The sequence below is a fragment of the Cryptosporidium parvum genome, chromosome 5 (assembly GCF_000165345.1).
Source record: "Cryptosporidium parvum Iowa II chromosome 5, whole genome shotgun sequence".
NCBI classification, from domain to species: domain Eukaryota; phylum Apicomplexa; class Conoidasida; order Eucoccidiorida; family Cryptosporidiidae; genus Cryptosporidium; species Cryptosporidium parvum.
The window spans coordinates 145,732-159,103 of record NC_006984.1 but is presented as its reverse complement, the minus strand read 5'-3'; the positions used below and the strand labels follow the sequence as shown (position 1 = coordinate 159,103).

At 29.5% G+C, this 13,372-nt stretch overlaps 7 protein-coding genes across 7 annotated transcripts; 3 read left to right on the top strand and 4 right to left on the bottom strand.

Moving 5' to 3' along the window:
• Positions 1 to 414: 414 nt before the first annotated feature.
• On the bottom strand, positions 415 to 2,406 carry cgd5_650 (conserved hypothetical protein; the record flags this gene model as incomplete). The annotated part of the gene is made up of 1 exon (XM_626021.1): positions 415 to 2,406. A coding segment is annotated over one exon (1,992 nt), but the record flags the coding sequence as incomplete, so codon positions are not given.
• Positions 2,407 to 2,979: 573 nt separating this feature from the next.
• On the bottom strand, positions 2,980 to 4,035 carry cgd5_640 (articulin family protein; the record flags this gene model as incomplete). Its single annotated transcript, XM_626020.1, has 1 exon — positions 2,980 to 4,035. A coding segment is annotated over one exon (1,056 nt), but the record flags the coding sequence as incomplete, so codon positions are not given.
• Positions 4,036 to 4,729: 694 nt separating this feature from the next.
• Positions 4,730 to 6,037, top strand: cgd5_630 (protein with 4 ankyrin repeats plus a bromodomain.; the record flags this gene model as incomplete). The annotated part of the gene is made up of 1 exon (XM_626019.1): positions 4,730 to 6,037. One exon carries the CDS (start codon positions 4,730 to 4,732, stop codon positions 6,035 to 6,037), a length of 1,308 nt encoding a protein of 435 aa, XP_626019.1.
• A 135-nt stretch (positions 6,038 to 6,172) lies between these two features.
• On the bottom strand, positions 6,173 to 6,910 carry cgd5_620 (conserved hypothetical protein; the record flags this gene model as incomplete). The annotated part of the gene is made up of 1 exon (XM_626018.1): positions 6,173 to 6,910. A coding segment is annotated over one exon (738 nt), but the record flags the coding sequence as incomplete, so codon positions are not given.
• A 1,236-nt stretch (positions 6,911 to 8,146) lies between these two features.
• cgd5_610 (conserved hypothetical protein) lies at positions 8,147 to 10,045 on the top strand (the record flags this gene model as incomplete). The annotated part of the gene is made up of 1 exon (XM_001388218.1): positions 8,147 to 10,045. One exon carries the CDS (start codon positions 8,147 to 8,149, stop codon positions 10,043 to 10,045), a length of 1,899 nt encoding a protein of 632 aa, XP_001388255.1.
• A 1,129-nt stretch (positions 10,046 to 11,174) lies between these two features.
• Positions 11,175 to 12,431, bottom strand: cgd5_600 (actin-like protein; the record flags this gene model as incomplete). Its single annotated transcript, XM_626017.1, has 1 exon — positions 11,175 to 12,431. The coding sequence occupies one exon, from the start codon at positions 12,429 to 12,431 to the stop codon at positions 11,175 to 11,177; it is 1,257 nt and encodes a 418-aa protein (XP_626017.1).
• Positions 12,432 to 12,728: 297 nt separating this feature from the next.
• cgd5_590 (hypothetical protein with possible transmembrane domain within C) lies at positions 12,729 to 13,355 on the top strand (the record flags this gene model as incomplete). Its single annotated transcript, XM_626016.1, has 1 exon — positions 12,729 to 13,355. One exon carries the CDS (start codon positions 12,729 to 12,731, stop codon positions 13,353 to 13,355), a length of 627 nt encoding a protein of 208 aa, XP_626016.1.
• Positions 13,356 to 13,372: the final 17 nt, after the last annotated feature.

Sequence of the window (13,372 nt, the reverse complement as noted above, 5' to 3'; positions counted from 1 at the left end):
AAGCTATTATTTCATTGCCAAAAAAAATTACTAATTTTTGTTTCTCCAGAAATTTATTTTTCATTCAAATCAATTGCCCGCCATTTATTTGAATATTTAATCACATGCGAAATGAAATAGCATTTGTTAAATGGTAAAAAAAAAAAATTCGAAATAATTGCTGAATACGTGAATATATCAGAAATTCTGAAGTATTTTGTTTCTAGCTTTTAATTTAAAACATATAACATACCTAACAAAACTTGGTTGAAATTTAATGAGTTAAATTATCAGGAAGTTGTGACACGTGGAGATATTAAAAAATAATATATTAATTCCTTTAATTAAATGTAAATCAAGAAAAAAAAATTTATATTAAAATAATAAAAACATGAATAATATTTTTACTTATATTTACCTATTCTTTTCAATACTCTATATGAAATCTTTGTCATTTTTTCTTTGCTTCGATTCATATTGTGATAGCTTCATATCTAGCCACGAATAGAGTTGTAAGTTATTATTATATGCAGTCTCATAAGGGGAGCCATTAATATTCGAAGCTAAGGTTGTAATATCAGTATACATTTTCCTAGTCATTCTTTTAATCAAAAATGATGTAAGTTTAATCGGAACATACTTTGTCACAGAGAAACTAGAAAACATTTCCAGAGTAGTGAGGTCCTTGTCATTCTCTGAAGGAGTTAGAATAAACAGAAGATAACTGCATTTCTCTCTTGGTACTTTTGGAGGTGGATCGGGAATATTGGCTCCAAAGAATTTATTATTTGAAGTTTGAGGATCCCCACATGAAATCATAATGCAGTCATGTTCTTTTAATGTATCTACTCCAAAGCAGAACATGATATTTTCTCTTTGTCCTATTGGCCATGGAAGATCATATACTTGTTGTACCAACTTGCTTACACGACTAAAGTTGTAAAAGCATTTTGAATAAGAGATATATGGTACCCACATATTTGAAAGTTCAACTTCATTCAATATTGTAAGTAAGTTCAGTAATTTACAATTAATATCACTCTTTATTACTACATTTATAGACAAATGCCCATTTGATGATGAGTCTATTTTGTATGATAATGAAACACCTTTTGAATGTTCTGTATTCCAGCCATCATAATTGTCAGGAGAAAACAGTTGGACACAATTTTCCGCATGAGGAGAATCAAAATCTTCTTCTCTTTTTACAATGTCTCTATTTTTTTCATTGCTATTACTAATATTGCGATGCTGGTGATGCTTATAGTGTGAAAGAATATGATGGTGATGAGAATGCCCATCATGATGATGAGCGAGACGATGATTGTTTGAATTGCTTTCACCACTTGCAACGTTGCTTCCAGTATTCTCTGATGAAGCATTCAATTGCTTGCACCATTTATTAAACTTTAGAAGTTTATGCTTTGCAAAAAAGTTATTTGCTTGATTGGTTTGTAGTGTCCGTTCTCCATCTTCTATTTCATTGGATGAGTTGTTATATCCGAAATTAAAATCCTGAAACCTATTTGAAAGGTTAAAATGTTTCAATGCAGAGCGGATTTGGTCTATCTTAAAAATTAACATCTGAATATCGTCATCAGAACTAGTTTGCAATATTAAAGATTCAATAGATTTAGAAATCTCTTCTTTTTTATCTTCAATAAACAATTTCTGAAGCGATTTCAACTCGAAGACAAGTATTTGTCTTGCATTATCAGCTCCTAATAAAGCTTCTCCCATTATTAGGCTTTTAATACTAGATACAATTTGGTCTGCCAACTTTTCAATAAAGTCAATTTTTGAAGAATTACCATCATGTTGATCGCAAAACAATTCATCCAAAGCACTTTGATCCAATTCAAGCTGAGTTTCAGAAGATGATACAACAGTTGGTGTTTCGCTTTCTAGATTTATTCTGAGTATTTCATTTAATTTTAGTAGATTTTCTATTGAAAGTTTTACCTTTAAATTCACATGACTGATTTGTTTTAGTTGAGATTTTTTGACATTATCTTGAATTATATTATTCAAATCATTACCAGGAAGTTCTTTAAGTTCAAATTTTGGAGTTTCTGTATCTGAAAAGCTAAACATCAGTGGATTTAATATACTTCCTTTCATTCTTCTATTGATTTGTTCTTTACTATCAAATTCAATATTTTTCTTCTCATCAAACTCAAGATTGCATACCAAGTACTTACCATCCAAATCTTCTAAGTCCTTATTAGATATTTTATTATCTTTCCATGTTTTAATCTGATGATATATTTTACTTTCAAAAGTATTTTTCAATTCAGAATCATTTGAAGATGTTTGGATTTCTATATTAGAATCAATTGGTTTTTTGAACATATTGGAGATTTTTGATTTTGTTTTTATATTATTCTCATTGCTTAGCATTTCCGGAGGTTGAGTACGATATTTAAGTTAAAGCAACTTATCAATTGATTTGAAATAATTTAGTTAAAAACTAAGAACAATAGGTTATAATTCTGAAATATTGCAGAAAATTATACCAAATTTCAATTTTTAATATGCTCATCCAAGAACTTTAACTCAAATAAAAAAATAATTATAGCTTTATTAATTATGGCTATCTGCTATTCTAAATATTCATCTAAAGCCTAGTTTACTGATCTTAAGCTATAGATAAACATTCGATTGACAAATGCTTACTTAACACACATAAAATCCATTATTCTAATTTTATCCCATATATAGAATTTATATACACTCTATTTTCAGTTCCTTCATTTAGTTCGATTTATTCTATCTTAAATAATACAATCTCAATAGGGCGCCAACTTAGCAAGTTTTTATTTTGGGGGAAGATGCATGGCGTTGCAAAATACGTAATGATTTATTATAAAAAGAAAAATTGGCTAAATATAAAGAGTTAAATATAAGAGTTTTTGGATAAAAGTATTTATTATAATTAAAAATAGCATTATTTTAAATTCTTTAGATATTAGTATTAGATGTAAGGTGGTTTTGACTAATCTAATTTAAGTAATCTCTATCTTCTGCTTCTCTTTCCGGGGATTTGAATAATGAGATGCTAGAACTAACTTCGACTCCAGTTCCATAACTACTTCTAGCCTGTATATTTTGTTGAATATGACTAATATTATTTGGTGGTGTTAATTGCTGAGATGATTCTTCTGCTGATTCATGATTAATAGATAAAAATGTATTATATGGCATTAGTCCTACCCTTGATTCTATCAATGCATCTGAATATACAGGTATTGGAACATTAAATGTACGCGGTACATGCCTCTGTATTATTTTTGGCACATGTACAACTTTTTCTACAGATATTGGTACCGGTACTTCTTCTTCAACAATTTTTTCAATTGGAACAGGAACAGGAACTTCAACAGTTTTAAGTACATATTTTGGCACCTGTACTTCTTGATATCTATCAACAGGAACAGGCACATATTTCAATTTTTCTAATACACAATCTTTTGGAACTGTTTTAATATCTACGATTGGGACATTGATATCTTGTTTAATCATTTTATACTGAGGAACTGACGCATGTACCAACTTTTCTATTGTTTGTACAACAGGAATTTCTACGATTTTTTCAGTTTCAATATATCTTGGCTGAATGTTTGGAACAACCACATCTTTCCACACAATTTCTTCTTGTATTTGTGGTATTTCTAAGATCTTTTCCATAATAACTTCTTTGTACTGAATTTGTGGAACTTCAACAATTTTCTCTTCGATTACTATTTTAGGCACCTCTACGATTCTCTCTTGAACTTCAACTCTTGGAACAAAAACTGTTTTTTCCTTTAATACTCTTTCTTTCTTTTCCACAAATTTTTCCACATATCTCACTTCTGGTACATAAACTATTTTCTCTTCTTCATTAATTTTAGGAACTTCTATAATTCTTTCCTGTATTTCAATTTTTGGAACTTTTATAATGTTTTCTTTGTAAATAATCTCTGGGACTTCGACCAACTTTTCTCGGTACTCTATTGTTTCTATTTCAACAATTTCTTCTTCATTAATAACCTTAGGCTTTTCCACAACTCTCTCCTAAAATTAAGAATAAATTGCACATTACATGTTCAAAATGATTAACTTACATGAAATACTCCCTGTGCCATCAATTTGGTTGGTATTTCTGGAGGCACAAGAGAAATATTCGGAGGTAAATGCATTCCTTTTGAGTCAATATCTACAAATAGTAAATTAAAAGTTATAATCTTAAATGTAATTTTTCTAAATATTTAAACTTACCATTCTCCATCTTCTTTGGGTGGGCTACAATATGTTACTGTAAGAAGAAGTATTTTTTTTTTCACCTCGAAGATTGCTAAATTTATGATACAATTTCTAATGGGTGTATATTATTATAAAAATTTCGAATAATATTTTTTATTTGCAATATTTATAAGCTTTAGATTTACTTTGTTCCTTTATTTTACTTTTCAGGGATCAATCAAAGAAAAAAGTAGGCTTCCTAGTCTGCTCTTGTTTTAAACAAAGATGACAGTTGGGAAGAATAATTTATTTCTCCTCTTCAGGCACTATTTTCAATTTCCACTAATTTTTTCAAGCATGCATCGGACAGGCGGTAATAAAAAAGTGTGGGCATGGAAATTGCCGCCGGCGCCATAGTTTAGTCAAAAATTGGATAGTTAACTATCGGCGAATAAGGAAGAATAAAATAGGAAAAAACGAGTTTTTTCCTCCCAAATTAAAAATATAGGAAAAGACTCTATATGAAATGGGAGAGTTAGTGAGTTTTGAAAGTAGCCGTCTAATAGAGTCCATTCGACGGGATGGTGTACAGTCAACATTGGATCTGATAGATACATTAGATAGTAGTGAATTATCGAAAAAATGTTCAGTTACGAATGCTAATGCAATATTTTATGCAGTTCAAAGAACAAACGATGATGAAGCACTTCAGGTTTGTAAGAAGATTTTGGAGAAGTGCCCAGAGCTAGATGTTGCATCCACAGATTTTAGCTTACAAACTGCATTGTTTTTTGCTTGCAGGGATGGAAATGTAAAGACAGCTGAATTTTTGATAGATAATGGCTGCAACGTCAATCATACTGATAGAGTAAATCAGACAGCTTTGTTTTATGCAGCTAGGGATGGTAGGTTTGAAGCTGTAAAACTTTTATTGGATAAAGGCGCAGAACCGAATCTTTCTGACAATGTTGGCCAAACTGCTTTATTTTATGCAGCAAGAGATGGGAGATCTCAAACATGTATGTTATTATTAGATAATGGAGCTGATGCAGGGATTAAGGATAAGAATAGACAAGCAGCACATTCTTATGCATTAAAAAGTGGGCATAAACAATTAGCAAATATTTTAAAAAATAGGATGGCTAGCTCTGGCGGAGCGGGAATGGGTGCTAATGCATTTGAAGGCTCGGGTAACTTAGAAAAGGATGCCAGCCTTGATAGAGTATCTTTGTGTAATTCTATTGTGGGTGAGGGAGGAATTAAAGATTCTGAAATAAGACAGTGTTATAGATTACAATTTAAGGGGAGTGACGGAAAGTGGTATTTCGCTCCAAAAATAAAAATTGAGGAGTTTGAAGAAAAATTTCCAAACATTGCAGTTTGGTCAAAAGAGTCACCAGTCGCAAGTTTGAAGCCAAATTCTGATCCTTTCAGAGCATCGTGGTATAAAACTATCAGCGAATGTGTTGAAGAGCTCAGAAAACAAGAGGGTGCCTGGATTTTCGATAAGCCTGTTGATGAGAAAGCTTGGAACTGTTCAGATTATTATAAGATTATTACAAAGCCAATGGACTTTAGTCTAATACGCAAGAAACTTAGAAATGGTGAGTACGAACTTTGTAGGGAAACAATAGCAGATATACAGCAAATATTTTCTAATTGTTATCTTTACAATAAGCCAGATTCAAGTGTTTCAATTCTTTGTAAGGCGATCGAACAACATTTCAATAGTTTGAAATCTAGTAAAGATATTGATTCGATTCTTAATAAAGAAGCTGAGCTATTTAATTTAAAGAGCGAAGTGAATATAAAGGAAGATACCAAAGTAGAATGATCAAATTTACTTTCCCCCCTCATATATTTATTATGCTTTATAAGATATATCTATAATTTTATATTAATGTAAACTTGTTGATAAATTTTATTGTCTTTAACGTAAATATCTATATTTATTATCAGGACTTAAACTTTAACCTTTCTTTTTATCTCCAAAAATTGCACTTCCAATTCTTACTTCATTCGTATGATTTTTTATTGCTATTTCCATATCTCTTGTAGTTCCCATACTGAGCCTACATTCAATAGACTGATCATAGTTGCCATTCTTTGAAATCTTTTCATTGATAATATTTCTCAAATTTACCATCTTATTAAAACATTCACTAGTAAGGTTAACATCTGAATCTCCCATTGTCATTAAACCTTGAAATTTGAGATTCCTACACTCAGAAATTATATATTCAAAAATATTTATAGCTTCAGAAATTTGAGCTCCTGATTTGTTGACTTCATTTGAAGTCTTTACCTGTATCATTACTTTCAAAACTGATCTTCCTTGTAACTGACATTCTTTATTTAACACTTGCGCAAGTTTTATTGAATCAACTGTTTCTATAACTTCCAAGTTGTCAATAGATAATAAAGTTTTAACTTTATTACTTTGCAAGTGACCTATAAAATGCCATTTAATTGATTTGGGTAAATTCCTAGATTTTTCCATCAACTCCTGTACATAATTTTCTCCAAATATCTTTTGGTCGGTTTTTTCATGCAGTAACTTGATATTCTCCTCACTCTGGTACTTACTTACAACCAATAGTTCGGGAAAACTTTCAAAACCTGAGCAAAGCTCTTTAATTTGGTTCTTAATTTTCATATAGTTATCAATAACTTCATTTTCTGACATTTTAAATAAAATATTTTCCCCTCAGAATCTATATATTGTATTTAAATTGTGCTGGTTTATTATATTCATTCAACATATTATTGTTAATATTATTATTATTTAATAAATACCATCCACATGACATTAAATATATTTAAGTAGTAACTAATTGTGGTGGCGCCGAAAACACGTCATTACAATTTTTTTTTCTATTATTATTTAACTTGAAAAGTTTGACTTTTGATGTAAACTAGTGATATAAATATATATTCTATATTTATATTTTAATTTTCAATTTTAGCCTCGTGATTATTTGTTTGAGGGGCGGATTAATTATCAGTGAATATGAGTACAAAAGCCAATGATTCTGGAAATACTGGAGGTTCAAGACAAAGAAGGGATAAATTACTTTCGGTACAGCATCAGGTTCAAAAACTCTGGGAAGAGAGTCAAATATATGAGGCAGATGTAGATCCATCTCGTGAAAAATACATGATTACATTTCCATATCCATATATGAATGGAAGGTTACATTTGGGGCATGCCTTTACGTTGACAAAAGCAGATTTTCAAGCAAGATTCCAAAGAATGAATAATAAAAATGTATTATTTCCATTTGGTTTTCATTGTACGGGAATGCCAATTTGTGCAAGCGCAGATAAGTTAAAGATGGAGTTGAATTCACCAAAGTTAGCTGAAACTGATGATGATAAAGAACAAGAGACAAGCCAAGTACAACTTAAAAGTAAGGTTGCAGCTAAAACTGGGGGAGCAAAAACCCAATCAGAAATTCTTAAAGCAATGGGTATTCCTGAAGAAGAAATTAGTAAATTTACTGACCCAATTTATTGGACAGAATATTTTCCCCCACTTACAAAGAAAGATTTAAAGAATTTTGGAACTGCTGTTGATTGGAGGAGATCATTTATTACAACTGATATTAATCCTTACTATGATGCTTTCGTTAAATGGCAGTTCAGAACTTTGAAGGTAAGTTTTAAATCAATACTTGGATTTTTTTTTTAAAAATTATAATATTAATTTTTAATTACATTATAGTTTAAGAAAGATAAAATAAGATATGGACTAAGGCCTGCAGTATTTAGTAGAATAGAAAATCAGCCTTGTGCTGACCACGATAGATCTTCAGGTGAGGGCGTTGGACCTCAAGAATATACTTTAATTAAGTTGAAAGCACTAAGTTTACCAGAAGATATTGAGGAATTAGTGGGCGGAAGGGATGTGTTTTTAGTTTGTGCAACTTTAAGACCAGAAACTATGTATGGCCAAACTAACTGTTGGATATTACCCACTGGGGAATACGATTTAATTTTAGCATTTGACTCTCCAATTTGCAAATCATCAGAAACTACTGATGGTGTTTTGAGGAAAGTTTATGATAGCAAAGAAGAAGCACTTGCTGATTGTAACACAGTATTTATATGTTCTAAGAAAAGCGCTTATAATATGGCATATCAAGGAATAGTACCACTTGTTAGTGAAAAATCAATACCCACAGGTAAAAGTGTTAATTCATTACCTGAGGTTATCTCTTTTTCAACAATTAGTGGAGAAAAACTAATTGGAACTCCATTAATGCCTCCTAATGCATACTATTCTAAGATTTATACCTTACCAATGTTTTCAATTTCAATGGATAAAGGTACTGGAGTAGTTTCATCAGTACCTTCCGATTCTCCAGATGATTATGCTGCTTGGAATGATATTAAATCGAAAGTAGGAATTAGAGAAAAATATAATATTCAAGAAGATTGGTTATTAGATTTGGTTCCAATTATTGATACTCCAGAACTTGGAACTTTGGCTGGAGAGGCTGTATATTTAAAATATAAGATTCAAAGTCAAAATGATTCAGCTAAATTAAAACAAGCTAAGGAAGAGGTTTACAAAAAAGGCTTTTACGACGGAGTAATGATATCAGGTGACTTTAAGGGTATGAAAGTTTCGGAGATTAAGGACCAAGCTAAACAAAAATTAATAGATGATAAAAATGCTCTCGTTTATTTGGAGCCTGAAAATACCGTAATTAGTAGAACAGGAGAATCTTGCATTATTGCTTTATGTAAACAATGGTATATTGAATATGGAGAAGAAAAATGGAGAAAAGATGTTTATGACTGGGTTAATGATGAAAAATCATTTGAAACATTCTATCCACAAGTAAGAACTTCATTCTTGGAAGTTATTAATTGGTTAAGAGAGTGGGCATGCTCTAGATCTTATGGTTTAGGGACTTATCTTCCATGGGATACTGAAAATAACCAAAAGGTATTAATTGAGTCTTTATCCGATTCTACAATTTATATGGCTTATTATACAATTTGCCATTTCTTCCATTCTGACTTTGAAGGCAGATCAAAGGGATTGATGGATATTCCTATTGAATATGTTAATGATGATCTTTTTAACTATGTCTTTTGTTTAACAGATGAGCCATCTGAAGATTTAATTAAGAATATTGGTAGAGGACAACTTGATAGAATGAGAAATGAGTTTTCATATTTCTATCCTCTGGATTGTAGAGTTTCAGGAAAAGATTTAATATTTAACCATCTAACAATGTGTTTATATAATCATGCTGCTATTTGGGAGGATAGGAAAGATTTATGGCCAAGAAGTTTCTATTGTAATGGTCATGTTATGATCGATTCCATGAAAATGAGTAAATCCACTGGAAATTGGATTACACTAGAGGATGGAATTAATGAATATTCTGCAGATGCTTGTAGAATTGCTTTAGCTGATGCCGGCGATACTATTGATGATGCAAACTTCTGCCGAGATATTGCTAATTCTGCTATTATGAGACTTTACTCTATAATTCAATCTGCTCAATTTTATGTTGAGAATAAAGATAAACTGAGATGTGGATCTCAGGAAATGTCCAATTCTGAATTGCAAACTTTCCTTAAAGAAAATCCAAACGCTTTAAATGCTTTAAATCAGGCTGATCAAATATTTACAAGTGAAGTTATTCGTCTTGCTAATGAAGCTTATAATTCATATAAGAATTTTGCATATAGAGATGCATTAAAGTATGCTTTGTTTGAATTTCAACTTAGAAGAGATCAATATCGTCTATTATGTGACTCTAATGATCTTTTCTTAAATACCAATGTATTAAAGTTATTTATAGGTAAGTTTATTTCATTATGAGAAACATTATTTCAATTAAAATGGAGTCAAAAATATTGCTATATCAAGGTTTGTAATAATATGAAATCAAATATTAATCTAAAAGTCAAGTAAATCTTTTATTATATTGGTTATAAAAGCAAAACCTCCTGTTCTAATCCTAATTACAATATTCTACTATTTTGTTTGTCTTTAGATTATCTCCAGGAGGATAACAATTTGGGAGTGAAAGTATAATATTTAATTCTTTCAAGAATAAGTTTAGTACTTTGATTCTTGAAGGACGATTTCATTCTCTATATTTCCAAAAATGACTTCGATTAATCATTACTATTTCAAACTTAACTTATTTAAGAATTGGTTGAAAAAAAACAATAATTTTAAACTCGACTTGGCTTAATTGGAATTAATTGTTTCTCTATAATTTTTAATAAATCTATATTAAATCAAATATATTAACTTCATAAATTTTAGAAACACAAATTAAGATTTTAACGCCAATAGCTCCACATACATGTGAATATATTTGGAGAGATATTTTAGGGAATGAAGGATTTATTGTAAATATGAAATGGCCAGATTTCAATGATGATTCAATTAAAGAATTTAGATTCTCTCCAAATCATAGTAAAATGTTGAATTTGATAATAAAGTCAATTGAAGATTTTAGAAAATCAATGGATAAATGGAGTAGTGCTAAAAAAGGTGGATCTGCATCAACAGGAGTTGGTAAACAGAAAGCAAGTTCAGCAATAATTTATGTCTCAAATGAATATCAAGACTGGCAAATAGAAGGCTTGAATCAAGTTCAGAAGATTATCAATGAAGAGGGAGGAGTTCTTCCAAAAGATTATGTTTCAAAATTAAGAAAAACACCTGTAATAGAACAGATGGATAAGAATATGCTTAAGAATGTGCTTTCATTTATTTCATTAAAAGCCAGTGAATTTAAAGAGAATGATTCAGCATTCAGTACATGCCTTCCATTTGATGAATTTGAACTTTTCTCAACTCAATCATACTTTATTTCAAAATCTTTAGGTTTGGAGAGCGTAAAAGTAAAACACACAAAACAAGATTGTTCAGAGATATCTGCTGATAAATTATCTCAAATTATTCCATCAAGGCCAATGATAACTTTTTTTTGAAGTTAAATTAACTGCAAATAAATATTAGCACCTTTAAAAGTTGAAACATCTCTCATAGGATCATCATTTACGTAGAATTTGTACTTATTTAATCGATTAGTATCTCCTCTTAACTTGCTGTCTAAGAATAGTTGTGTTAGATTAACTTGGATTCTTTGAGGCAGCCCAATAAATAATGATGACCTTCCTGTTAAGAAAATATTTTCCATTAAAAGGGTTCTAGTATCTAATGGGCATTTATTTATTACTTTAAGTATAGCTTCACAAATGGATGGGGATTCAATTCCAATTTTATATGGTTTGAAGAAAACATTTTCAGTAACTTGAAATCTTTCCTCTTCTAAGAAGATAGATTTACTATTATTTAATTTTGAGTTAACTCTTATAAGTTCCAAATATGAAGTTGTGTATGAAATAATTTCTCTAGTATTTTTTTCATCTGTAGAAACAAAACAATTTTCGCTTAATATATTTCTAACTAGCAAGTCATCTTTTGTTTCCTCAATAAATTTGGTATCTTTTTTTCCAGAGAATTTTAATCCTCTTCTAGATAATAAGATTTTCATATATTCCTCCAAACTTCTTCCTCCAATTGGAATGCTTAAAGAATAATTATCATCAGAAACTCCTTCAATTACTGGAGTAATATTAGTCCAAAATGATCCAATATCAACAACTATTCCAGTTTCTTTACCATATGAATATAAAGTTAGTAAATATGCTGGAATAAAAGTTACTTGATTAAAATCATAATTTTCTTTGAGCCATTCATTAACTTTCTCTTTGATGAGAATTCCTCCTGTAGAAGGCAATATAACCATTAATACTTGATTTTCAGATTCAGATCCAGATTCAGATGATAACTTTTTATTTTTAAATTTTTCAATTTTAGTCTTTACTCCTAATTCCAGTAATACCTGCTCCCAAATTAACTCACAGAGTAACCAATCGCTCATTACTAAATTTCTATGAAGAGGATATATTAAATTCCCATTTGTTGATTCCAAGCTCTTAATTGCTTCATTTCCAACTAGAACAATTCTTTTTAATTCATCTTTTGACAAAATATTACTCTTTAAATTGCGGATATTTTTATTTGTTTCTTGTAAATTATTAAGCTCTGAAAGTTTATTTTCATTGCCTTCTTTTTCAAAATTTTTTAGGAAACAAACTGATGGAACTTCAACAGTTGGCAATAAGTTTTCACTATTCCCTCCTTTACAAATGGTTCTCCCTGGTTCAAAAATTATTGTTTTCATTAAATATTTTGTTTCTCAAAATTGTTAAGTACATTTACTAACTTGTTAATATTTTTCCTTTGAAGATTTATTTATTTATTTTTTTCCTTTTTCCTCTGCTGATAATTTAAACCAATTTTAAATTGAAAAAAAATTATTAAAAAAATTCACAAAATTCTAATTTATTTTTTTTCAATACCGGTATTACATGTAAACACGTAATATTGTGGAAATTTTTTTTTTTTAAATTACGTGTCACCGGTAATTATTAAAAAAAAAAAAGAATGTTTAAATTTTCGCAATTATTTGTTATAAAGGATGATATTTGGCAATAAATTATTTTTTAGTTCATCAACATTGAAAAAAGTATCAAAGACAATAAATTTAACTTACAAAAATTCAATATTTATTCCAATTTCTTCCTTTTGTAGTTCTAGACTCTTATTTAACAGTTCAAGTACCTTTAATCAATATTTTTCTCCTTTCAGAAATGATAATTCCTTCAAGAATTTAAATTATTGTTTATCTGGAAGTCAAAGACTTTGCCCATATTATTATCACAGTCTGAAAAACCAATTTAGCAAAATTAATATCAGTGATTTGGATAAAAAGTTTAGGCTATTAGACGGATTTGGAAAAATGAAGAATTTGTGGAATAAGTACGGATATACCAGTATATTCACATATTTTACAATATATTTAGCAACATTTATTTCATTCTGGATTTTAGCAATTAATAATATTATAAATGCAGCAAAATTGATAAAATTGATTTCAGTATTAAGGTTAGATAATCACATTAATTCTTCTAAAATTGAACAAAGAATGGAAACTCCATTTGGTAAACTATTTATAGCTTGGATATCAACAAAAATTGTTGAACCATTTAGATTATTTTCTACTATTACACTCACTCCATATATTTATAAGATACTTAAAAGGTAATTTCTTTTCAAAATTGA